This window comes from Haemaphysalis longicornis, unplaced genomic scaffold (genome assembly GCF_048455015.1).
Source record: "Haemaphysalis longicornis isolate Haplotype H1 unplaced genomic scaffold, Haemaphysalis longicornis Haplotype H1 scaffold_5, whole genome shotgun sequence".
NCBI classification, from domain to species: Eukaryota; Metazoa; Arthropoda; class Arachnida; order Ixodida; family Ixodidae; genus Haemaphysalis; species Haemaphysalis longicornis.
Window position 1 is genome coordinate 12,313,823 of NW_027526385.1, and position 27,629 is coordinate 12,341,451.

Here is a 27,629-nt window from a genome sequence, read left to right on the forward strand (position 1 = left end):
TTATTACGTACACTGTAAAAGGAAGGCTGCTGCCTCTGTCAGGCCACCTCCGCCTTTAGTCTGAGCCTCCCCTTGAGTTTGCCAATACTAAAAATAAATACAAATACAAACACGTAGATTTGTATTTGTATCAACACCCCGAAAGCAGTTCTTTGACTTGCCGATATGTGTTCCAGTACGGTCTCCAACTGATCAAGAAATAACCCTACCTTTTAAGCCACCAGATGAACGTATTTCTTTAAAGATCACGTCATTGACTGCTTTTTTTCTGCATTGTTAATGGGTGGCAGGATTTGATACTGCATTCTGCCGAAATATAAAATACCGCTCCTTTACGTTTGCTTTACTCTTTTTCACAAAGAAAGCATATTTTATTCATGTAAGTCGATATATTTTTCCGACGCTAACCACATCTGAGTTGAGGCAATTAAATAGTCTTGAAACTTGCGTTCAGCTAACAGCATGTGCAGGCTATTCATGTTCTTAGTAACACTGCCAATATTACAGTAAAGGATACTGAAATTTGGTTTGAACACTGTAAGTTCTTTACGTCAGTAGTATGTTTCCTTCCAGACTAACGTCACTACGAACCGGTTCACAGAAGAAGTTTAAGGTCCATATTACAAGAAGCTCGAAGAACAGCTGAGTCCTCCGCGTTCCGCACTAGAATAGTTGCTTGCGACATTTACGAAAAGCTACATTGCTTTTCTTTGCGTCTCTGAATGGTTAATCCAAGCATATAATAAATTGAGATGTTGCCTTTAATTACTGCAGTATATTTTATAGAATGAAAGGCCCATAACAAAATAACACGCGCCCAACACACAATAGTCTCCAAGAGAAAAATACTTATGCATATGCGAAGATGCGACCTTGGCAAGAATGCGTCACAGTGGATATCCTCACTCCGCCGTTTTTAGATCATTTTATTTTCCGTCCAGTTCAGACAAATGGCGGAGAGTTTCCGATGTTTACTTTATTGCTACCAGACGTTTGGAACCCGACGTTTGTCAAGTCTAGATGCCTTAACCATGTATCAAGCATGCAGATTGATTCCATGGATTCTTGGTGTTCAGAGAGGCGAGGTAGGCGTGCATCTTATGCAAAACATCACAGCGGCTGAATGAACCCGTCTTTCCAAACTTGAGACAGGCCGGAAACTGTTCTACCAGGCTCTCTGCATCATAGTTCACATCGTAGGTGGCCAGTCCAAAGGGCACTCCTCGGCACTTGTCCTTTGTAGCACACGCCTGCGCCAGCGACAAACAAAGATTGAACGGAGTTCATGGTACAGCTTCTGTTCATCATACAATGCATCATTTCGTTTCGCTGGTGATTTATTTATCACAAAGAAAACACATACAAAGGGAATATACAGGAGAAGGTCAGGAATTCAAAGACTGGAGGGGGACCTCCTATATAATTTGCGAGAAGAGTTTCACACTGGACTTGAAGACGAAGCGGCCCACCCTTCCGCTCAGCTTTATGGTGACCTCAGGCTTATGTGAAAGCCCTAGCCTAGCACACATAAAGTCCCCGGATGACCTTCGGGACGACCAAAGCGCGTCATTATTTCCGTCCGTGGGAATCAATCGGAGGGAGCATAAGTTAAAAAATGGGTGTGGCTTGGCTTTTCGTCACACCTTCCCCCTCGCCACCTATCCAAGCGCGGTTGTTGCTGCTACAATTTGCCGCGAATACTCGCACACAATGTTTTTGAAAATGCAGCCACGGCAGTGTTACCGTTCCAAGCGCGCACTTATGATGCACGATTCAGGTTTAGCCTCTGCATAGCCCAGGCATACACTAGGTTTACAGGAACGCGGTGTCGCGACTAGATCAAGCACAAAGAGTTCATCCAGGGTACACCAGGTACGCCTTGCTGACAGAGTAGTCCCCGCCGGCCAGGCGTAACTCTCACCGCAGCCTTCAAACAGGACCATCGCTTTGGCTCCCAATGCTGCGTGCGCTCGTTCTTGAATATACACGCAGTTTGAGAGCCATGGGACAACGTAATTGTGGGAGGCGGAAGGAAAATTCACGAACGTAGGTGTTTGTGCGAGTGTGGCACGGGCGAACAGCGTACCAATAGTGGTGAGCCGTGGAAGCTCTCGGTGCCAGTTTGGACACTAAGGAGGAGGCACGCTGCGAAGTGAGAGAGTTTCTAGACTCCCCTGTCATGGAGATAAGCGTTGATATAGTAGCTGTATAAGCGGATGAAGACGCTAGACGTGCTTTAGGTTGAACCCCAAATCTAGGTGATAATAAGTTCCAAATTGCACGGCAAAGAACTAAGGTCCTTTCAAGGAGAATGAGACAGACCCCTGTCCAGCTTCTCCAGGGACCCGAGGGTAGTTACGGGAGGAAGCTACCAAGTTTCAACCAGACAGATTCTCTTCACTTCCCTCAAGGACAAAGGACCGGCTGGCACGGATCAGAGCGATGGCCCTGTTCTGCCAATGGGCGTGTCTCCAGCACAGACGACTGAGGGAGGAGCGCTAAGCACTTTCCAGAAAACTCTAACGGAATGTAAAAGGCAGCAACTGGATGACCCACTAGAAAATTCAATGGTGAGTCAAAGTACGGACTGGGAACATGGTGCCAACCCCACCGAGGGCTGTAGCTTAACAACCGGGGGTATTATCAGGATATCGAGAACACCAACCCCAACGCGACAACAACAGGTTGTGTTTGTGGCACTACCCGCGATGACCGAGGAAGTTCGATGCTGGTACCAAAACTGGAAGAGGTTTTCTCAAAGTAGAAGACAGAATACCTAAGGCATTCCCAGCGGAAGGGCGCCTCCAGCGGATCGATCCTCAATGCAAAGTGTGGGTTCTTAAAGGCAGCAAGAGCCTTGGAGTGGGCAAACCCCTCCAGTACCAGGTGGCTGATGATACCCTTGAGAGTCGTCAATCAGGACACTATGCAACCACGGAATGAATACTGCACCTGTTGCAACAGGAAATTGAACCTTTGAGCATGCAGGTTTGCAGATCTTTTGGAATGACAGCTACTTGAGGACATTTTTTCACTTCATTGCCGCTCATGCAATTCCATGCCCGCGAGCGATGGTAATCAGTTCTGTTCCAGGAGTAACAAAATGTGGTATAGAGGCCGCCACAAGACAATGCTACTGAAGGCAGAACTCGAGAAGTGTGTACCTCTCGCAAAGCAGTTCTGATGGATGTCAGAATGCTAATGGAAGGGGAGGAAAAGATGGCCCAGGATTTTGTTCCGTGATTCATATAATATTTAGAGATAAGCAACAGTAAACCATGTTTTTAAGGCTAGTGTGTTTGTTTTGCCGCCACATATGAATTTACAGCCTGTGCATAAGCCACGCCAAGCCCAATGGAACGTTCCTAACCGGTACACGAGGGAACGCTCGCTGAAGCCAGATCTCCTCGATACTGGCACGAGATTTCCTTTTAATATATAATATTAAGAAACTCCATGCTGCAAACTCCCGTTCTGGCCACCACTGGCTGGAGGAGAAGACACCGTCGGTTGCCTGTGGCGTCTTTCTCTGACCTCCGTGCGGCCGTCCGCAACGGCGCGGTTTATAGACCGCTATCAAATACGCGGACATTCCGGAATTCAGCATGCTTTTCTACGCATGCATCCGAATTAACCGTACGCCTGAGAGAGAATGCAGGGACGTCCTGCTATCCTGTGCACCAGCTTGTTAATAGTTCAGGGTATAGAAAGAACTCGAGATGCATTCCTTCGTGAACACGACATGTCTCCGTTGGCGGGCGCACGTGTCCTCACGGAGACACTCTCGAAGATACCGTTGCCTTGGAAACTGCTTGCATTACCCTGAGATCCAGCAATCGTCCGTGACGTGTAACTATATACAAGCAAAAACGCACCTCCACCTGGCGTGCTTAGAGAAATCATGAGTTTTATTGACGTGATTTCTTTTAATCTACGAGGGCGGTCGAGCGGGAGAATCCAATTAGGCAGCCCGTAGTTATGCCGGACGGTAGCACGGCAACAATTCTCCCCTAGATAGTCTGCGGACGGCCCACAAAAATCTGCAAAAATTCAGCGAAATGCCTACTAATGGTGTGCATTCCCATGCAACTTATCCAGAGCCCGTTAATGATCTCCAGGAGGTCAAAACTAATCCGGAGCCCTCTACTACGGCGCACCTCATCGACTGCGTTGCGGCGGCGGTTCAAACCTTACAATAAATCGATCACCTATGCCACTTATGTTGAGTGCGACTTCTGTACAGCCAATTGCGTTGGTTTTTCGAAATTATGTTCGACTAATTGTCTACATTTACGATATTTAACGATTAAAAGTGGAACTTCCGCGAAATCGCCATATTTGTGGAAATGCAGGGTTTTACACGGTTCGCCATTTTATTGTTTTTATTATTTTCTGATTTCGTTATTTTTCAAAATTTCGTTCGAGCGACTACCTCCATTTCTGCTATTATAACAAGAAAATGTGGAACCTCTGCGAAATCTGCATTTTTGTGGAAAGGCAGAGTTAGACGTTTTCGGTATATTTTCGTTGTTCACTTTTTTGTTTTGAAAAATTCTTTACGACCTCTTACCTCCATTTAGGCTAATAAAACGAATGACTGCTCAACGTCAGCGAAAATGCATTTTTGTGGGAATGCAGGGCTTTACAAATTTCGTCATTTTCGCTTGATGGTTGTTTTCCTTATATTTTGGTTTTTCGAAATTCTGTTCAACCAATTAGCTCCATTTACGCCATTATAACGAATAAATGTACATCAACAGGAAAATCTGCATTTTTGTGCAAATGCGGGCGTTGCACGGTTCCCAATTCTCGCTAGACTTTTTTCCTGCTTTCTTGGTTTTTTTTAAATATATTTAACAAATTACCTCCTTATACACTATTACAACGATGAAATGTGGAACTTCCTTTAAATATGCATTTTTGTATAAATGCAGGCTGTTACACAGTTCCACATTTTGGCATTTTTTAAAATATTTTTTCTATTTTTGCATTTTCCAAAAATCATTTTCAAATAACTAGCTCCACTTAAGCGTTTATAACCAATAACTGTGCAACTTCCGCGAAATATGCATTTTTTGTGGAAATACAGAGCGTTACATGGTTAGCCATTCTCGCTATATTTTTTTTCTTTATTTTTGGTTGTTCAAAATTCTGTTCAACGAATTACCTTCATTCGCGCTATTATAACGAATAAATGTGCAACTTCCACGAAATGTGCATTCTCGTAGAAATGCAGGGCGTTACACGGTTCGCCATTTTCGCGATATTTTTGTTTTATTTATTTTTGGTTTTTTAGAATTCTGTTAAACGAATTACTTCAATTTGCACTATTATAACGAATAAATGTGCAACTTCCGCTAAATGTGCATGTTTGAGGAATTAAAGGGCGTTATACGGTTCGCCATTTTCGCTATATTTTTGTTTTCTTTACTGTGGTTTTTCAAAACTTTGTTCAAAGAATTACTTCCATCTGCACTATTATAACGAATAAATGTGCAACTTCCGCGAAATGTGCATGTTTGAGGAATTGAAGGGCGTTACACGGTTCGCCATTTTTGCTACTGATAGTTATTCTTGTTTTTGGTCTTTAAATTTCTTTTCAACCAATTACCTCCATTTAAGCTACTACAACCAACAACTGTGCAACTTCATTGAAATATGCATTTTTGCGGAACGTCAAGGAACAACACCGTCCGGGCTGTGGGGATACTTGGGGAAGAGTGCGACGCACTATAAATACGCACCAGGACCGTAGGGACCATGAACCTTGACGGGGAAGGAATAGAGCAGGGGAGTCATGTGCTACTAACATCAGTTGTAGTTACGCTATGTGTTTTGCTTGGTAGGAAAATTTGCTTCCGCTATTCATTCAGTGGACGGTGTTGCGGGAAAAATCTGCTACATTTCTGAAGCAAACCTGCTGCTTTCGCAGCTTGGCACGGTAGAATTAAACGTAATATTACTAACGACCCACGACACTGCGGAGATTAACTACGAAAGTTTGAGGTAAACAAAACGAGTGGAACTGAGAATCTCGCGGTACCACGTCGTTTCACCATGTCTGTTAAGGATTGTTTCTATTCAAGTGTTTTGCTTGATTGAAATAGGCGTCATAAAAGTTGTTTAGCGGAAATTTTGGCAACAGATGCACACTTGGCGTAACGATGGAGAAGGCCTGTGCAGCTATGAGCGTATTTTGATTTCGAAGGAAGATGGCCCCAACAACGGCACAAATCCGGTTTGAACCGTTCTTTGCAACTGTTGTCGTTCGAATATGAATGTTCCAACAAGATTCCCGGCAACCCGCCTGTAACAGTGTTGGAACACAATGCATGATTATGACGAAATTTCGATCTTCGTACGTCTTGCGCTCACCTTTTGCTTCAGTGTCTCCTCGTTGTCGAATGTTAATGTTCTTTCTACAGACGTGTCGAACGTGAACACGCCAAATTTAGAGGTGTTAACCTTGTTTGTCAGCTGAGTGACGTTCTTGCATATCTGAAAAAAGGGGTGAGAAACATCAGCCAAATAAGAAGGTCGACGTCCGCGTCGGTGCTGTCGACATTGAAACTAAGTGGTGGCATAATGTTACACACAAAAAATCGATAGCCTCCTGTCTTGTTCCTGGTTGGTTGCGGTGGAGTTGAAGAGCTGCCCCGAAAGACAGGTAAACGTAATTTCGGAACGAATGAAGTGGATAGAGAAATGTCCGTTGGGGCTAAACGGGGTGTTAAGCTCTAAGTGGATAGGACGGACGACACTGTTGTCTCGTAAATGTGCCAAACATCTCACTCATTACCAACACTTATATTAATAAAACAATAAACAAAGGGAAAATCCAACTACCATAGAATCATATCATGAACGCGTAAGAACAGACACTTGGGAGGCCGTGCCCCACAGTGACATCATTCTTTTGCATATGGCTCGCTTCCGCGCCCAATACCGAGTACCCGCGCTTTGGCGCTGATGTCACTCTCCCTCAACGCGCATGCGCCACACACCTTGCGGACGGTTTCGCCAGTTTCGCCGGCTTTAGAGGTCCGTCGGGTTGGAGACGCCTATGCGTAATGAATAAGAACGCTAATACAGGAGTGCGAGCAACTTTTTCGATGGCACGTGCTGTTAAGGGAACGTGTGTCGGAAGAAAGATCAATACGAGGCCTCCTAGTGATACAAATTTACCATCCGTTCCTGAAGAAAGTTAAAAGAAGCGCGACATCTATCTCGTATCAGAACTACGTCACCACAAGTCACAAAAAATCTCAAAAAGCCAAACTGAAAACTTAGAATCAGCCCACGCGGCCATTTCTCGCACACTAAGCCAAAGCATCTACCGACGGTTTAAATGTGTACCGAGAAGTGGTTTGCGAGATAAAGGTATAAAACTACAGTCTTTTTTCATGCTCGAGGCGTGCATTGGCTGATGCAGAACCACTTCTTTTTTGCGATTTTCCAGCAACCATCCTGACACAATTGAGGCCCTGCCTCGCGCAGGCGCCATTTGTCGAGAGATCTTATCATAGCTTTTCGGTCGACCAATCAGTTTATGGGGAAGTGTATTAGGCTTCTTAGATGATGCCGTCGGTACTGCTGACAAAACGTTCGATGTAGTAGCTGCTTCTCGTATGGTGTAGAAAAATCTGATCCGACGAAGTAATATCACGCAGCCGCCAGCATCCTGAAGACCCTATGGCATATACGTGTGTAGCTCTTCGAAAATTTATTTCTTCAGTAAACTCCAGTGCGACGATGGAGCGAGCTCTGAAGCTTCGCCGAACCTAGACTTCAAATGAGCAACCTGCAGTGTTATCTGTCGTTTTTCTGCCAACAGAGTGTGCTTCCCAAAAAGATCGCAGTCGCACAGCGATAGCCATCCCTTGACTGTTCTATATTGGTGGTCATGATGAAAAAATGAAATCTTAGGAGAGGCCATGACGTCCCGTTTCAGGAAGCATATCCGCAATTGCCGCTGACAGCAATTTTTTGGTCCGTCTCCGCCTGTTAACTATTGGCTTGGACGCGCAGTGACGTGGTGCTTCGATGGGCGGGCCTTCGATACTGTTGGCAGGACGCGGCTGCCACTCCCCTTCAATGGGCGTAAAAAAAACTACGCGGTTTCTTTCACACTTCTACCAATGCTCCGCCGGCCACCAGGTGTTCTCCCAAGCTTGGTTTCCCCCTAAGAGGTAGTTTTGTTCCTTCATGACCCCGAAGTCAACTAGTAAATGATGTTACCTGAGGCGGGCTCACGTAGTAGTTTCCGTCAAAGGTTTGGCATCGGCGGAAAAGCTCGTACTCTTGAAACGTTGGTGAGGCGGAGCCTACGAAGAGGGGCTTGTACATACGTCCGCTCAGCGAGAATGAGATTGCCACGGGGATTCCGACGTCATTGGCCAACAACGAAAGTAGGCTGCAGCCCTCCAGCTTCAAGTGGGGGAAGAATTTAAAAAGCGATTTAACAAAGCCTTAGACTCAATACAATCTAGCTGGCGTCCAACAGCGTCACACCGTTGCAAATGTAAAAAATTGCAAAAAGCATAGAAATAATTGAAATGACACTTGCCGATTTAATCGGAAGTTATGAAACGGGTTGGGTACAAACAGCCGTAACTCCGAAGAAAAAAGTTATTTCTTTTTCTTACATTAAAGTGCTGCAGCCCCTCTGGGGACAACAGGAGCAGCATGATACATGGCACATAGAGCACAATATACATTAAAAGAGCAGAAGACAGTTGCAAAAACTAATTAAGCGAGGTAACGATACAACCAGGCTTTCGAGCAGCAACATGCAGTTGTTTTTAAAAGCAAGTTTGAAATAACCCACTTAGAAGCGCAATTTTGTAGCGTGAGCTACACGGGCCGAGGTTGAGCAGTTTGGCGTGGCTCCTGGAGAGCCGTGCTGCAAATGAGCGAGGAGCTTTGACGTCACGCGGTGCATAGAACATTGCTCGCTACCCGGCGTCTCTCACACACCCCACTCGCCCAGCGTCTTCGTCGACCTCCGTTCCGCACGAGGTGGCCCGGTCTAATTGATGATCACGCGGGGAGTGGCCGGGTGTGTAATCGATGGCTCGTGCGTCGCAGCAACTCTGGCGGGCACCTGTGGAACCAGCTTAGCTCTGGGGCGATTGGTGGCGCAGCGCCGGAGCCGCTTGATTGATAATGCATGTGTCACTGTGTGTCACATAATGCGTATTGGCGGTGAGCTCGACCACGAGCGGCGCTACGAAGCGCGCCTCCGTGACGTCGGCTGAGGGACTCTCGCATTTGTCGTCTGCTTCACTCGGGCTCGCTCTCCCTGCTGTTTCTTTGCGCTCGGTTGGCGTTTGGTGCTTGTTCGCACCAGATTTTGCGTGTGCGTAACTTTTTATCATAATAAAACACTTGAAATCGCATACACCAGCTGAAGGCGCTATTTGAAGTATAATTTTTGATACCGCTGCGGAAGAAGCATTGCCGGCGCCACCCCAGTTTTTGCCACGCCGGCCCTGTGCGGAGCGCGAAGAGTCGGAGTAAGCGTCAGCTTCAGTGTTCAGAAATCTTTAGAACAAAGGGAGCTGCCAGCTGCTAATAACCGACAACAGCGAAAATGCAAGACCAAAACAAATACCAGGCCTTTGGGGCTGTTGGATTTGCCAGAAGGCATTACGATTTGCTGTAGTCATATGAAAGAAAAAACAGTTTTTGCGACCTCGCCGAACGATCGAAATTATTATATCTCATCACTTTACGTTGTAATAGCATGAAAATATGCCGACATGCACTATGGGCCGCAAAACCTTTAGGTTGAGTTACAGATGACCTAGTGTCACTAAATAACCTTATTTAGTGACACTAAGATAACCCATTGTGTGTTGGTTTTATACTAGGCTTCTAACCAGTATGGAGGTTTATTGAGCAAAACGAGTTACGTCTATGGTAAGGATACTGTAACATTATGTTTGTTCAGACCAGGAGGGAAATTTGGTACATTTGTCACAGCCTTATCTCCCCAATATTCAGATATGCGATTTTGCGAAAAGACCAGAGTCCAGAACCCGTCGAACAGTCCCATCGAACATGAGGTGTTTATTGACACATACCCCAAAGAAAAGAAGAAGAAGTTTGTGCGTGCGTTCAGACTAATTTGGTAGGGAACCTGGTGTCCAATCTCTGCGTAGGTATGTGCCTCATTTGAAGCTACGAACCAGAATACATTTTCTAACATCCTCCCGCCGGCGAAAAGAGGAGCATTAACTCGAAGCTTCCAGGCGATACAGATGTTGCACTGCACGTCGAATACGAGATCCGTCCGACTTCTTGAGAAGGCAAAGACGAACTTTGTTGTCAGAGCCCGGAAAAGTTTTTTCGATCACCGCCAGATCCCAAAGCGACCAAGGTGTTTTCTCGTTCACAATGAGGACGATATCGCCAACTTTAGCGTCGCTTGAAGATGCATTATGTACAGTGTGGGCGGATGGCAGCTGCAGTATGTATTCTCTACGCCACCTACTCCAAAAGGCATCTAGTAACTCTTTCCGTCGTCGCCAGCGTCCCCGAAATTATTCTTCTGATGACTTCTTCTGGATGTCTAAGATTCCACCGTCCGGTACCGACAGCAGTCTTCTGCCGATCAAAAAATGTGCGGGAGTTAAGGGTTCCTCCTCTAGGGACGCTGAAAGGGTAGTCAGAGGCCGCGAGTTTACAATGGCTTCAACTTCTATAAGTAAAGTGTACAGCTCATCATAGTCAAAACAATTAGCTTTTAAAACTTTTCTCAGTGATTCCTTGATCGTTCCTATAAGTCTTTCCCAAAATCCACCCCACCAGGCGGCTCGTTCGGCTATGAATTTCCAGTGGATTTGGTTTTCCTTAAAGTACTTCAATGTTCCCTCATCTCGTATCGTCCTTCAAATAGTTTTCAAATCTTTCGAAGCTCTTTTGAAAGTGAGGCTGTTGTCTGAATACACTGTCTTGCATATTCCTCTCCTGGCTGTAAAACGACGGAATGCATCTAAAAAGTCTTGCGTGCTGAGGCTTCGCACAAGCTTGAGGTGTACTGCTCGCACGACGGCACAAGTGAAGATGACAATGTAACATTTCTTGCCTCCGTCTCCTTCTCGATGGTACAATGGTCCAGTAAAGTCAACTCCAATGATACTGAACGGTTCGCATTTGGTGACTCTATCCCTTGGGAGAGGGGCGAATGGCTCGCTCATTGCCTTCGCTGAATGTCTCTTGCATGTACTGCACTGACTGATCACTTTTTTAACCATTTGACGACCTCTGATGATCCAATATTGCTCACGTAACTGCACCAACGTATCTCGAACGCCGGCGTGAAAAAGCCGTCTGTGCTCGTTTTCAATTATTAATCTTTTAAATTCGTCGTCTGGAGGAAGTACGATTGGGTGTTGCTCGCTGGTCGTGAAGACGGAATTCTGTAGCCGTCCTTCCACTCTGATCAAACGATCCTCATCACGGTAGGGCAAAAATTTGCTGATAACTGGATGGGTCAAATATTGAGGACGAAACGCCCGTTCTTGAGCTTTGTAAATCCAAAATTTCTTGGCGTTTTCAGTTTCGCAAGTGATTAGAGGTCCAGTTATTTTTCCGCAAGGGTTACGAGAATTGTGGACAAACCGCATTATCCAAGCCATGATGTTCAATACCATTGTCAGGTTGTTGATCCTTGCGAGGTCAAAAAGCTCGGAAATATTCCTTTCAGTTACGGGTAAAACTTGTGTCCGTTCTTCTGTGGTTTCCGCATACGGTTCGCCGCGAAATGTTCTATTTGGCCATTTGTCACTTCCTTTGAGCAGCCAGTCAGGTCCTTCCCACCAAAGTTTGCTTTCTTGCAATTTCTTAGCCGATATTCCCCGCGTTAGTAAATCTGCAGGGTTCTGATCTGTCGGGCAGTAACGCCACTGGTCAATATCGGTTAGGGAATGGATCTCACTCACTCTGTTTGCCACGAACGTATTCCACTTTCCTGGGCTCCAGTTCAACCATCCTAGAACCGCAGATGAGTCTGTCCAGAACGAAACTTGGCCGCGGGTACCATACTCCTTCTGTACGGTTGACATCAGCCGAACTGCTGTTAGAGCCCCAAGAAGTTCCAACCTTGGTAGGGTCTGCGTTTTCACGGGGGCGACTCTTGTCTTGGCTATGAGCAGTCTAGTCATTATGCCACTGGTAGTTTCGACTCGCACGTAGACTGCAGATCCATAAGCTGAGGTGCTTGCATCAGAGAACACGTGGAAGGTTGTTTTGCTGGGTTCATTTGACAGCACAAAGCGTGGTACCTGTATCACGTTAAGAAGACGAAGGTCTTCGCACCACTTGTCCCATTCAGTTTTTAAGTCATCCGGCAAATTTCCGTCCCAGTTCGCCTTCCTCTTCCACGCCCTCTGAAAGAGTACCTTGGCCTTCACTGTGTACGGAGTAATAAGGCCGTATGGATCGTACATTTTGGCTGTGATTTTCAGCATATTCCTCTGCGTGCTTGGAATTGAGGCTACCAGTTGCATAATTTCAGACGTGTCGAACCCGTAGGTATCCTCGTCCGGGTGCCTTAACACGCCTAGAACTTTCTTCCTTTGAGGGATCGTGAACTCAACATCAGAGTTAACAGTGTTGTCCCCTTCAGTAGCGGCCTTCAGTTGCGGTTCATTAGTCGTCCATTTTCTGAGGTGCATGCCTGCTTTGCTAATGACTTTGGCTGCATTGTCACATAACAACAAGGCATTCTCGGTAGAGTCGGCGCCTGTCACAAAATCGTCAACGTAAAATTGATTTTTCTTGGCCTTTGTAAGTTCATCATGCGGACCTGTCGAAGTTTCAAAATGGTAGTGCAGCGTGGCGCTCAGTAGAAAGGGACTTGAGGTAGCACCAAAGGGAACACGGTTCATTCTCCAGACAAGTTGTTTCGGCAAGGTCTGTCCAGGAGTCGGCGGGTGTTCATACCAAAAGTACCGAAGTGCGTCACGGTCGTTCTCCGACAACAAAATTTGCAAGAATGCTTTCTCTATGTCGGCTGTTACGGCGACTCTGTACATCCTGAACTTCAGAAGCAGGGAAAGTACCGATGGATTTAGGTTCGGACCAGAGTGTAACACGTCATTCAGTGACAGTTTTCCAGGTGAACTAGATGACGCGTCCAAGACAATTCGAGTCTTGGTTGTTTCCCTGTCGTTGCGGATGACTGCTCGGTGCGGCAGGTAGTAGACTGGACCGGCTGCTTCTTGTGTCGTTGCGGGTTCGGCGAAGTTGTTCTCAACATATTCGCGTATTGTCGCATCGTACCGAATGAGAAGCTCTTCGTTTTTCTGAAGACGTCGCGTGAGCTTGGCAAGCCGATCTTTCGCTTCCTTTACATTGGAATCAAGCTCCGGAGCGTTATCCTTCCAGGGAAGACAAACTTCGTACTTTTCATCCTTTCTCCTTATTTTTCTTCTGAATTCAGTGAGAACTGGATCCTCGACAGATTCTTCATGCGACATTGGGAAACTGCGCTCAAGAGGAGGAGGAGGCGGAGGGGAAAACTTAATTTAGCAGTAAAATCGAACTGATTAGTGGGCGGGGTCCTCAGTCGTGTACAAGAGAGTAAGAGTAATTTTCTTCGATTCATAGAACGCCATCCTGAATAGACTAGGATTTGTTTCTTTGGAAGGGGTGTCAAGCAATAAAGAAATCTTTGGAAATATTCGTCGGTTTCGATTCTTGCAATATATGCACGTACACCATTCATTGCATTGGTTACCTAGTATATCACACCTTTAACACCGTAATCATGTCATAATTGTTTGGGTTGAAAGTCAGCTCGTTATGATTACGATGGTTACGGTAGAAATTCGGAGCACAAAAGCCGCCTTCGAGTACTTTGGACAACGTACATTGTCTGGAGCGCGATCGCGGTGGCGTAGCACAAACCTTTTCATTTTATTTGCATGTGAATAAACAACGCACGGAGAGAATATGCATCTTCTCGCACGCAGCCATAACGAAAGCGAATCTGTGAAGAAGGAAATGTATGCCATACAGCCTGAAGAAAATATCCACACGATCTTTGTGATCCTCCCCAGCATCCCAAAACCTACTAATATACGTTTGTGACGGTGCGGAAAAAATAATGCGCTGAGCCCAGTAAAAAAACAAAAAAACATCAACCTGATACAAGTCAAAAACGAAAGATATAGGCAGCCGCTTTATTTCTTGCAATGCAATGCGCGTGTAGGGGCCCTCTGCTTGGCACGTCGCATTAGACTGTTCAGTCTTCATAAGAGCATCCCAAAAATACTGTATCGAAACCTACGAATTTTGAATAATTATCGAGGAGATATGAGGGCTGAACCTCGCATATAAGCTAGTAATGTCAAGTTACAGACGATGTTCTGACCGTTGCTCAGAAGAAAGTTATTCTCTCTCTCCTCGTGTGTTGCAAACTTGTGGGGACACAGCTTGAAATTATTCGTATGTCAGAGGCTGGTAAAAATACCTGAATTACTATAAATGCACTTTTTGATGCACTAAAGCATCAAAGCGGATGATTCGTAGCACAGGCGCTGCTGCCTGTCACAAGCGGAGTGTAGCAGACGACAGCGGAGCGAGTCCCTAAGCTGACGTCAGAGCCAGGGGGCGCCACTCAAACATCTCACCGCCAATACCATGTGTGGCATTGACGCAGAAGTAATCATGATAATCAAGCTTATCTTACACAACCAGGAAAGCTTAGAATAACCAGCTGTACCTTAGCTCAGGCTACGTATATCCTGGAAAAGTCGAGCAAAGCCACTGCTAATTTTGTCGTCTAAACGCCATACAGAAAAACCCACTTAAGAGGGCTTGGTGGATGATGACGACCTGAATTGACGATTGCAAACCTATTGGTAGAACATGCGGGATTCGTTCTGCCGAAGAGCTGATGCTAAACACCATGCGGTAAAGCTCACTTTAAGGAGCTCTGATTAAGATGACTACGTGACGTTCGCAGGTCTATGCATGGGACACAGGTTATTCGTTCGGCCGAAAAGCTGTATGCTAAATATCCTACAGTAAACCATACGTAAGAAGTTTTTATGATGATGACCTGAAATCACATTCGTTGGTCAATAAATAGGTCACCTGTGCTTCGTTCGGCGGATAAGCTGTGTGGTAAGCGCCGTACCATAAACCCCATCTTAATAAGCTCTGGTTACGATTAAATGAAATGAGATCTATGGGTAGGCGATGGGTGATTCGTTCGCTCGAAGAACGGGTGGTTTTCCGTGCATGAGCCAGTGAGCGTGCTCGTGTGCTCGTGAGTATCAGGCGGACACCGAAGTTTGTCAGGCGAAAGGGATGCCAATAGCGACAAAGGCCTGTTGTCATTCCGAATTTTATATTTACTAACAAACTTCGTCGTTTTAACTTTGTTCAGAAAAGGGACGAATCATTTTTCTCTGCTACGCATATTTTAAATGTTGGGCTGAAATCCAAAAATTGATTAGCTGTTCCCTTATTGTTGCATACATTAAACATTCGTTATTTTGGTGCAAGTGGCGGAAAACGAATTTGATATTTGTTCATCGTCTGTTAACTCGAATAAGGCGCAAGGCATAGTGGCAGAGAACTAGTAGCTTTTCTGCAGTCTCCGCTGGCCTCCGCGAGCATCCGTTTTACGCACGGGCTGCCACGTGCACCTGCAATGACGCTGTCATCAAGCTAAAACATTCGCTGTCTGCCAGGGCGCCGGGTTTGCCCTGTGGGTAGAAGTCTTGGCTGCTCCTCCGGAGACCACCATTCAAACCTCACACAAAACCAAGTACTTTCTTCCCTAAAGCGGTGGTCATTGTGGTCCGAGAATGTGATTAGAGTAAGAAAAAACTATGCGGGGACGAGAGCGCGCAGGCATGCACCGCGTATTTGTTCTAGTGCCAATTCAATTTGTTTAGGTTTTCCATTCGTTAGCTGTGCCTCTTCATTGACGAAATATGCACACTTGGGGAGACTGATTTGTCGTTGGATTCTTAGGCTGCAGTCACCCGAGAGCGATTTCTCAAAGTGCTACTCAGCTCTGAGAAATGATTTTCTTTTGGGTGAAGGAGAGATGAAGGCCTGATGGCGATCCGCAGAGAAAAGTGTGGCACTTTTTTTTCTCACCAGTGACCGGCCATATGTGAAATCTGGCTGCTTCAAGTTTTTCGGTGTGTCGAGCCACGTCGGTGGAAGAATTCGACAGTCGTGACGACTTCGGTCATCGTAAGAGACGTGGGTGATGGAGATAAACAAAGACGGCACGAATTGCTTCCTGCACGAGAGAATAAAATCCCGAGAGAATTAAAAATTGCCAGACCACAATCCTGGGTGCTGGTTGACGTAGAGTGAAGCTTCCAAACCTGCTTGCGCATTGGGGAAGCATAATCTATGTAAGTGCGAAACCGCAGCGATGGAACCGCAGCGCAACCGCAGTTTTGCAGCCGCCGCTCACCGTAGGGGCGATTTGCGGTGGAAGCCGGGTGAGCTTCCCAAGCGTTGTATTCCCACAGAAGGGCCTAGCGCCAGGCTGTGGAGTCGCTTGTACCTACTTTACCGGTAGGTGCCCGGCGCAACCACAGCATACGAATGCACCTGGCGCCTTCCAGGGCCACGGTGGACGCTCAACTCGCCACCGCCTGTGGGAGAACATGCCGCAAGACTCTTTCACCGCCGGCAATGGCGCAACGCCGAACGATGGCCGCGGGCCCCGCCACCTGGTCAAGGGTCAGGGGCCCCTCGCAAGGGTGAATTCACAGGGTGAATTCAGACGTGAATTCACAGGGTCCACACTCGATCAGGGAGGCCTGTACCCATTTAAGAAACCGGTGGGTGCCCGGAGGTACCAGGATTCGAACCCGGTACCTCCCGCGTACGAGGCGAGTGCTGTACCTCTGAGCCATCGCTGCGGTTCCGCAACTGCTAGCCATTCATGTCATTGTTCAGAACGGCACAATGTAATTAGCAGAGTACCGTTAAGAATACATGGCCAAACCTTAGATAAACGCAACAATAAAAATTTACACCATCTTCCCGCGAGGGGAACCATGGGGAGATGCGACGCATCGGGGGTTGCCGTTGGGTTATTCAAATCATCGGACAATGTCATCGGAGCGCCGGCGGCGGAACGACTGAGCGGAGCGCCGAACTTATCGCGTTTATATGCAGCGGATTGAGAGAGAGCACCGCATAGCAGCGCATAGCCGCGCATGCGCATGTGTTAACCGAGCGCAAGTGCGAGCGAAAGCGGCGCGCTAACGCACAGCTGGCACGGCGACGGGAGCGAGCTGACCGCGCTGACGCACAGATGGCGCTGCGGTGTGAGCGGCGGAGCGACAGCTGCCGCGCCGAGGATGCGGACTACGCCGCGAAAACGACGCGGGACAAGGTGAGTTAAAGAGATGCGTCGCATCTTAAACTTTGGACAAACAGAACAGAAGGATGAGCGAAAACGTAAGAGCTTATAACCTCGCATTGACCGGACCATGCATGCGTATTAAAAAACAAAAACAGACGGGTCAAACCAAATAAGAACGAATACAACTACTCTAAAGTGTGCGCGTGTCCAAATGTCGATATAGACAATCATTTCGCGTCTAAGGAGATAGTAGGCTGACTGACAGAATAGTCACCCCTCAGGCTTATCTGGAACGCTTCGGCTGTCCGCCTAGTCAATTGCTGTGCATGCCTTAACTCCCTCTTTTAACACAAAAGTTGGCATGCAACCACCCCTGTACCGGCCCCAGCTGCAATTCGCCCCGAGAGGAGACGATAGCGGTCCTTTCAAGGCCAATTTATTCTCTATCAGGAGCACGCTGAGGCGCATGGCCGTTTGTCTAAAGTACTCTTTAGCACAAGAAAGGGGAAGCGCATACGCACAGCCGACATTGCGATAGACAAACCTTAGCCCATGTTCCACACTGCCCACATTGCTGCCGCCGTATGGGTAATCGGACACCTTCTAAATCTAAAAACTCTGCCAACCTGGTTTCTTCCCCCCAAAAAAATTCCCGTCGTGCCTCGAACCAGCCTTTTTAAAGCAAAGCTTTTTACCTCTACCCCCGAAAGGTTCTTTGGCGACCGTTTGTGGCACCAGAAAACCAGCGCGAACAAATAAAAGAAGCTTGGCACCGCCAGCAATCGAACCAGGAACTAATAGAGTAACTAAGCGAGAGCCGGTTGTTTTACCGATTCAGCCACGAACCCTTTTTTGTTCATTGCCTTTTTTGTTACAAACGGACATGCGTCAACACCGGATTAAAAACCGCCGCCCATACTCTGGTTGGCGGAAAGATTTAAAATAAACATCAAATGTTGACAGCTCTTCCAATACACATAACCATTCGAGTTCAGGTTCCAGCAAACGATACACTTCAAGTAGACTGGTTACACTGTGTGAGAAATACTTGCTCACCGTTATAGCATTCCCATCCCAGTGGCGCATGGCAATACGGGAGCGCCAAAGTGCGTGCAACCCTAGGATCATTATCATGTCGTACGGCACTTCATCTTTTTTACACTGCCAAGAAACGTATCCCATGCGGCGTTACAGGAAGATTTTCTTTATCGTTCTCTGTAGAACATCCCAGAAAATTATGGCATCTCAGCACTCCATGAAAATGTGTTCGCTGCTTTCGGGTTTTTTCCACAGAGTGCACGTTGAGGACCAGCCAAGGAAAAGCCTTATTTCCTTCATCCATGCGCCAACGGAAAGTGTGCCGGTGGGCAGCTTAAAGAAAAGTGTTTTTACCGCGGCAGGGACTACCATATTTTTAACCCACGACAAAACATCTTGGCCACCGCCTGCCCCATACAATGAACGATACAGAGGTACTGGAAAGAGCATTTCGTTCACGTTTTTCGTTAATGTTTTCCTCGATACATTCGCCAAATACTTCATGGTAACACTAAAGGAGATAAATTTAAAAGATTGCACCACTCTTTCCAGTAGCCCTTAACGGCATATGTTTCATTGCATGTTGACACATTAAAACCTGGAATTAAGTTTCATACTGTAGTTTGTACGTAAGTCCTCAAGAATGGATGTTTTACGTCCCGCAATAGTAAAAACCGTTGACAATCTGCCTTACGAAAACATGGGCCAATCCAACACCGCCTTTCCTTACAGGCCTATAAAGATTACTTCGGCCGATGCGTTCCCACGTAGAACCCCAAATAAACACAGCAAAAACACGATGTATCTTTTGCACTTGCGTTCAGGAACAGTGTATGGCTTGCAGCACATACCACAGTTTCGCGAGAAGAAAAAGATTACACACTGTGGCGCGCGCAAATACAGATAGCGCGCGCCCTTCCCACTTTGCCCCTTTCTCGCGCACTTTTAAGAGCGAATGCTCTTTATAAGCGACCCCAAACCATCCACCGCCGGCGGCGGCGGCGGCGGCGGCGTCGGCGGCGTTGGCGTCCGCAGTGCTCCTCTACATTTAAAAAAGAAACAGCATCCGGCGCCAGGTTTCGATCCGAGGACTTTGCGGCCGCAGCGCGACGCGCTACCGACTAAGCCACGGAAGCCACGCTGATATCAGAGTGAGTAACGCGCCTTATATCTTTAACGCATTCAAACTACGTCGTCAGCGGCGTGCGTTGGCGACTCAGCGGCGTTATAGCGGCTTGATAACTGCGTGGTGTACACGTGATACTACAAACCCGATGGAAGAGATGGAAGAGAAGGCGGTGGGCTGCGGGGGCCGAGCGCAAGCGCCGCAAGCGGGCCGACAACCGTGCATTCGCACTTTCACATTCTCCCCCTCGGGGAAATGCGGGGGAATTTTTTTCTGTTTCCGCTTCCCAGTACTCATTGCTACTCGCATAGCTGTTCAACGGTACTCCTAGATACCGCGTCGGCATCACCGTCCAGATGACATTTGCAAAATCCCGCGGCGTTGATTCCCACCCAGCATGCCAAAAACCTTCACATTTTGTCCAGTTCACTGCACTTGCTATTACCCTACAAAACTGTTTAGTTACATTGATCGCTCCTGTGATGCTTTGCTTATCTTTACAAAAAAGCGCCACATCATCTGCGTTCGTTAACAACATCACTTCGCTTGAGTGAAGATGAAACCCAGTTATTTCAGCATCGTTGATAGCTTTCAAACAGTAAGGCTCCAAGAAAATACAAAAACGTAGGGGTGAAGCCGGGCACCTTTGTCGGGCAGAAGACAGCACTGGGATACATTCTTTCACCTCCTTATTAATTGCCAACTGCGTGAAGCCTTCACGATAGGCCATGCGCACTCCTTCTATGACCCCACTACCAACCTTTATATGTTCCAAAATACAAAACAATATATCATGGCACACTCTGTCGAACGCTTCCTCATAGTCGATTTCGAGCATACCAACTTTGCAACCATGCAGATCGCTACTTTCCAGTACTGTGCGGGCTACATGAATATTTGTAGTTATGCTCCTACCCTTGATTCCACACGTCTGGTGCGGTCCAGCAACACTTGTAATAACTCGTTGTAATCTTTGTGCTATGACTTTCATGAGTATCTTGTAGTCGACGTTAGCTAGCGTTATTGGACGATAGCTAGTGACTGTGACTGCCTTTTACAGCAATCGTGAGCTTTCGGTATGAGCACAGTCTGCGTACGAGAGAACGATGGAGGCAAAACACCAGTGTCGTACGCCTCGGCAAATACATGAAAAAGGAAAGGTGCCACGCTGTCAGTAAAATGCTTATAAAATTCTGCGCCCAGTCTATCAGGGCCTGGCGTTTTACTCTTTTTTAAATCTGAAATTGCCTCCTCGATTTCTCTCAATGACACGGGCTCTTCTAATTCATATCTAACATTATCCTCTAAACGAGGCATTAGTGAAAGGAAATCGTCTTTAAAATCAAATTCTCGGGGACGCGGGGCTGAAAAGCTCGATATAAGGCTCAACGAATGCCGGCTTTATTACCTCCCGCTCATGGGTCAGCTCTCCTTGCCACACAATTTCTTCAATTGCATTACCTTTTGCGTATTTCTTTTTGTCACTTAAAGCCCTTTTAGTAGGCGTTTCCCCAGCCAGAATCCTTTCTCCCCTCGCCCTCACCGTTGCTCCTTGAAATCGCTCTTTAACTAGAGCTTCGAGCTTGCTTTTTATCAATGCTATGTCTTCAATAAACACAGCCGGCATTTCACATTCAAGGATTAGTAGTTGCCTCAGATGATTATTTAACCTTAGTTTCCTCTTCTCTTTCTAAACGAGTCAAAACTGTCCCCCTCCCTATCGCGCACATTTTGCTTTCTTGCTTAAACAACTCGCATTTTCTCCCCCAGCTTTGTTTTTCCAGTCTTGTGTTCCTGTCAAAACTTTCTCTCACCGCCTCAGTAAGCTTCTCATCTTTTAATATTTACACATTGTATTTCCATAAATTTCAGTCAAACTTGTTATAACCGTGTCTCCTCCCTCCCAACAAAAAGGAGACCAGGCAATGGTCCCTGAAAGCAACATAATCAACCGCACAGTTTTTACGCGACGGCGCTAATCCATGGGAAACGTACAGCCGTGAGCTGAAGTAAACGGACCGCAGGAGCGGTGGCCAAAATTAAACGCTGCGCCGTCTGGTTACGCGGCGCCTGCTGTCGAGACCGCCCACAGCGCAGGCGCGGCCTACCAGTACCGCACACATGCCGCTATCGCTCGCTTCTTCGCGATTGCCTCACGCTCCGGTAAATTGACGCGAGGGGAACCACGCCGCCCTTTTGCTGTCTGCTGGTCAACACACCTGTGGAGACGGCGCGCTGGCGCAATCGGCGGCAACGCCGCTCCGCTTGCAGAGTTGGCGCGCTGGTGATTATCTCGTGCTTGTAGCTTCTTATTGACCGCGCCCCCCTCGCGTCATATATTGAAGCAGAAAGGGAAGCAGAAAATAATCACTCTGCAGTCGAAGAAAATAAGACAAAACATTATCTTTGTGGGTTTGGAGGATAGGTGCTTAATTATAGCCTACCGAGAATATCAGCAAACTCGCAAAATTATTGGTGCTAAGCTTACATGCTAAGGTTTTGACAAATACTGTGTGTTTAGGTATGTACTGTATTGCTTTATGAAACTTCTTTTGCCGTGTGCGGTTATGTGTCATTTCGCAATTGCTTGAGGAAATCCAGTTTCGCAATTTTTTCAAGTTCGAGGCACCGACACATACATTGAATGTCCAAAAACTATATTGCAATATCAGGTGACAATGAACCATGGCTTGAATGCCCAGCTACTATCGAAACCCATGCAAACTACATTTTTCAATTAGATTTATTTGCGGAAGCCTGTTTCGGTAAGGGACAAGTTTTCCCTGCATCAGGCGCAAATATATCAAAGCAAGAAAAATAGCTCGTACACCATCTTGAGATAAGAGAAAGCACCCACGTTGGTTGCAGTGCCGGATTAGCAAACTTTGGGGCCCGGGGCTACTGCATCCTTGGGGCCCTAATGATGATGATGATTATGATGACGATTATTATTATTATTATTATTATGATAATGATTACGCTTTAATATGCGAAAATTTTCGAAGCCCATAGTGAAGATCGTTTCCCCGAAGTCCGGTGTCGATCAGGAACCCAATCGCCCGGGCTCCGGTTGATTTGGCAGGAGGCTGGCTGGGTGATGGTGTTGAAGTTCTTGAAGACGGCGGTCGAATTGACGAACTCGAGGCGTTGAAGTTGATTAAGTGAAACGGAAGTTTATGTACAGCTATTTACAGTATGAAAACTGGGTACATGAGAAATAAAAAGAAAAACTGCAAACTTCAGCTAGACGCTCACTCCGAGTGCGCACAAATCACTCGTCTAACTTCGTCTTACTCTCCTACTCTCGGAGCGTACACAAACCGCTCGAGAAACGACGCAAAGATCCGTCTAGTTGCCCGGTGCGGCGCTGCACCCTTAACCTCCGACGCGATCTTAACCTCGACTAGGGGGCTCACAAATCCCAACCTAGCGTTAACGGTCGAGACTCCTTGTCTCGCCGGGAACTGCCAGCTCAGCGCTCAGACAAGAACGATTTCCAACGGCCAAGTTGGGTCTTATATAACCTCGAGATCACACTCTCTCGGGAACGCCCCTGTAGCGTTCGTACACGCGTATGGGCGTGCCCAAATACATGTAGACAGCTGTCACTCAGCACGCCACGGAATATTCATTGAGGCGCCGCCACCTTCGGGTCAACGGCACGCTCGTAGACGAGCAAGTTCGAGCGACCCCGCGGGGCGAAAACGAAAGACGGCGACAGTGCGTCATGCTGACCAGGGCGCGACAACAATGGAGACGCCGGTAATCCCAGCGGGTCCGGCAGGCGTTCCTGGAATCCGGCGCCGCCGTCTGCCCTCTCAATGGGGGATTATCCTTGAGGAATGCGAAGGGCCAGACAATCCGTCTCCCGCGCACGCCGCGACGAATTAGCGGTGGCTGCAGCGCAGTGTCGGCAGTGCTACGTCGCCAGACAGAGCGGCGCGTTATCACGCGCAGCCCGGGCACCTGGCCGCTAACTCATATGTGGACCTTACAACTCCCCCCTTTAAGAGGGTTACTGGGCCTCTTGGTTCAGTCAATCCGAAAAGAATTTAAAAGGGCCACTCGTTTCAACTCTCCTTCCGCAATAACAGCGGGATAAAAAAAAAAAAAACACGTGGAAGGAGCTGGGTATAACCACAAATGAGCCCCCTGCTATTTCTGCAGTTCAGCTGATCCGAACTCTGTCTCCCCTAATCTACAAACACAACCTATTCACTAGCCGTTCAACAGGACGGAATACTCTAGCAAACCGGAAACACACCAAAAATGCTAAAAACACTAAGTGCGGGTAAAAGAAATTGGGTCGTGTCTCCGGAGCGCGTAAACGCCACGAACAACGAGACAACTCAACCTAAAACACTGATGCGCGCTATAACTGCAAACTCGCACAATTACTCCGGCACTCGACAACAAGAACAAAAGGAATAAGGACTGGCAAAGAACACGGGCAATTTCGCAGTCCACAAAAGTAAAACGTTAAGAAAGTTTGCATTGCTACTATGCGCACGCGCGCAACTGTCCTCCTTGACGGCGTAGCCTGATAACGTCCCTTCAAGAATGTTCGGCTGTGCTTTCGCTCACTTGCGGTGCACAGAAAGTTCAGTTCGGTGCACGGATCGATCAATTCGGTGCACGGATCGAGCCCTCAAGGCCTCTCGTCGCGCACAACCACGGCACACACACACACACACACACACACACCACCAACGAAAAAGGACGGGTGAACGGGAACGTTCACGTCCGTCGTGGCGGTGTTAAGGCTCGGAGGCAATTCAATACTAGCCTCCCCAAGCAACAATCTGAAAGCAGGGGAGTGCATTCGCGTACTTCCCGCCCCCTCTGCAGATGATCCAGACCGCGTAGCGTTGCAATGTCAACGCAAGTCTCGACAATTTAGCCCCATGAGGCGAACACAACTTCGGGGAAGACGGAGTGGTATCGCAAAATACGACTTCGCTTCCTGTACCATAGGCCAAGTGGCCATGCCTCTTCAATGCCCCAACGTAAGGCAATGCTGCGCGCTGGCCGCGTGAGCGCAGAGCTGATGCTGGAGCGCAATGGCGGCCCGCGAACGCGACGACCTTCTCGGGATCATTCTTTCTCTTACGCACAGACTGCCCCACAACAACCTGACAAGCACCTGTCACTACCAAAACCCGCTCGTGCACGCTAGGTGCATTCTGAGCAGAGGCCTGACCAAGACAGTTTTTCAGCCTTCCCAGCACGCACTCATCCTGCCACAACTCAGAGCTCGGGCCTGTGACACACGGCCCGGTCGTAGAACGTAGTGCGTCAACCCATCCAGCGCGGCTCCCGACTGAATCTCGGTGCTGGCCGCAACCAACACTAAAGCTACGAAGCTCTATCTCGGACACCGGTTTCGCGAGATCGCCGATTGCGTCTCGTTCCTCGCCTCCAACTGTAGTTGCCTCCTTACACGGTTTTTCCCTCTTCTTCACAACCTCCTCGGGAGCTCTCATTCTTGGTTTCGTAGTCTCCAGGCCCGCGTTTTCATGTTCTCCATCGGCCTCCTCGGTTACACTCTCACCCTCAAGACTACCAAACCCACGCGACATCTCCATATCGTTCCTACCCTCGTCAAATGCTCTGAGCTCCTCATCCTCCGTCTTCTCGCGTTCTCTCTCACTTCCTCTTCCATTTTCTACATGTTCAACCCAGTCTACCTTCTCAGCTCCCTTATCCGCCTTTAACTCCTGCTTTTCCTCAGCCCGATCGTCAGCTCCGTCTCTTTTTCGCTCCGTCTCATCACATGCTTTCTCGTCTTCTCTCTCCCTTCTCCTCTGGGCGAGCGCCTGAACGCCCGACACATCGTTCACTTTCTCGTGCAACTTTCGAGCGGAATTTAGAGCGCGGCGGGCCCCGAGACTTTCCTGCGCGACTCCAGTCTCCTCCGGTCCATCGATTAGAGTTTGGGTACTGGCCGTGCCAGCAAGTTCCGCATGCATTAGCGCAGTGTCCGGCGCAAAAGCAGCTGGCGGCTCTACACTCGCAACAACGGGGCTACCCCTTGACTCTTCTCCTATACCGGACGCGCTCGCTTGAACACTCCGCGTGCTCGCCTCCTTTTCCATGCAGCTGTTCAAGGCGAAGCCGCTCGCTTCCTGTGCGCAGCCACGGCCGCTTATCTCGTCGTCGCGCGGCTTCAAATTGAAAAACGGGCTGCCCCCATTCAACTTTGCTGTCAGCGCGTAACTGGGCCTGTTCGAAGGGTTCTGTCTCATGCGCTGCAGCTCCATTCCCAAACTTTGCCTGCGAGGCTGCTCGTCATGTTCGAGCATCGCTTCATTACACCGCTCTACGGTATCACTGGCCGCGCCTACCTCGTCGCTCCTCCACCCAATGTGCATCTCCGCGCGTTCGACATCGGCGGAAATGCTAGCCTCGTTTAGGGAGTCACGGCTGCTTGCTTTGTCATCGCAATGTACAACCTCCAAACACTGGCCCGAACCATTCAACTTCGCTGTTGCTATACAACTAGCTGGGTCTGTGCCCCATTGTTTCTGCTCGCGGGTGTCCGAGCGCAAGGGCGTCTGCCTTCTCCGCTCCAGCTCCAACTCATACCTTCGCAACCGCTCTTCAGATTCGAGCTTCAGTTTTTGCATGCGTTCTTCCGATTCTCGCGCCTCTCTTCTCTCTCGCTCCGCCGCCTCTCGCGCTCTTTCCTGAAACTCTAACTCCATTCGTTTAAGGATTATTGTTTCAGACTCCACTTGGACCACCCCTCCTGCCGCCGTTCCCCCTTGAGGTGGCGCCTCATGTGTTTGACGATTTCCGTCTCCTTCCGCCATGTTCGTCTGCATGCTCCGCGTGACTACCATGCAACCCCTGACTCAGCCTACACCGCCACAACGAAGCGCAAGAAATCCCACTCACCCGCTCATTCGGTGGTCGGCTGCCGCGTCGCTGGCTCCGTGCGCTGGCTTGGCTCTGCCGCTCCACTCCGCGCGGAGCTCGGCTGCTGCCGATGAAGGCGGGCTTGCGTCCGCTTGCTGCCCCTGGTTGTGGCCGGGTGATTTCTTCTGCCAAATCCTGTCGGCTGCGCCAGTGAAGATCGTTTCCCCGAAGTCCGGTGTCGATCAGGAACCCAATCGCCCGGGCTCCGGTTGATTTGGCAGGAGGCTGGCTGGGTGATGGTGTTGAAGTTCTTGAAGACGGCGGTCGAATTGACGAACTCGAGGCGTTGAAGTTGATTAAGTGAAACGGAAGTTTATGTACAGCTATTTACAGTATGAAAACTGGGTACATGAGAAATAAAAAGAAAAACTGCAAACTTCAGCTAGACGCTCGCTCCGAGTGCGCACAAATCACTCGTCTAACTTCGTCTAACTCTCCTACTCTCGGAGCGTACACAAACCGCTCGAGAAACAACGGCCGAGACCCTGTCTCGCCGCAAGATCCGTCTAGTTGCCCGGTGCGGCGCTGCACCCTTAACCTCCGACGCGATCTTAACCTCGACTAGGGGGCTCACAAATCCCAACCTAGCGTTAACGGTCGAGACTCCTTGTCTCGCCGGGAACTGCCAGCTCAGCGCTCAGACAAGAACGATTTCCAACGGCCAAGTTGGGTCTTATATAACCTCGAGATCACACTCTCTCGGGAACGCCCCTGTAGCGTTCGTACACGCGTATGGGCGTGCCCAAATACATGTAGACAGCTGTCACTCAGCACGCCACGGAATATTCATTGAGGCGCCGCCACCTTCGGGTCAACGGCACGCTCGTAGACGAGCAAGTTCGAGCGACCCCGCGGGGCGAAAACGAAAGACGGCGACAGTGCGTCATGCTGACCAGGGCGCGACAACAATGGAGACGCCGGTAATCCCAGCGGGTCCGGCAGGCGTTCCTGGAATCCGGCGCCGCCGTCTGCCCTCTCAATGGGGGATTATCCTTGAGGAATGCGAAGGGCCAGACAATCCGCCTCCCGCGCACGCCGCGACGAATTAGCGGTGGCTGCAGCGCAGTGTCGGCAGTGCTACGTCGCCAGACAGAGCGGCGCGTTCTCACGCGCAGCCCGGGCACCTGGCCGCTAACTCATAAGTGGACCTTACACCCATGTTATGCTCTCTGATCAGTGATAAATTATACATAA

At 48.3% G+C, this 27,629-nt stretch overlaps 1 protein-coding gene across 3 annotated transcripts in view; it reads right to left on the bottom strand.

The window, feature by feature from the left end:
* Positions 1-396: 396 nt before the first annotated feature.
* LOC144139050 (uncharacterized) overlaps positions 397-27,629 on the bottom strand; it is a 36,357-nt gene continuing 9,124 nt past the window's right edge. For 2 of the 3 annotated variants that reach the window (XM_077671543.1, XM_077671542.1), the window contains exons 3-6: positions 16,123-16,270; positions 8,239-8,427; positions 6,376-6,498; positions 398-1,250 (exon numbers count right to left, since the gene is read on the bottom strand). In XM_077671543.1, the coding sequence (XP_077527669.1) occupies positions 1,026-1,250; positions 6,376-6,498; positions 8,239-8,427; positions 16,123-16,270 (685 nt within the window). In that variant the 3' untranslated portion in view covers positions 398-1,025. Of the gene's footprint in view, positions 1,251-6,375; positions 6,499-8,238; positions 8,428-16,122; positions 16,271-27,629 lie in introns of all 3 variants that reach the window. The other variant, XM_077671541.1, reaches the window with a different exon arrangement.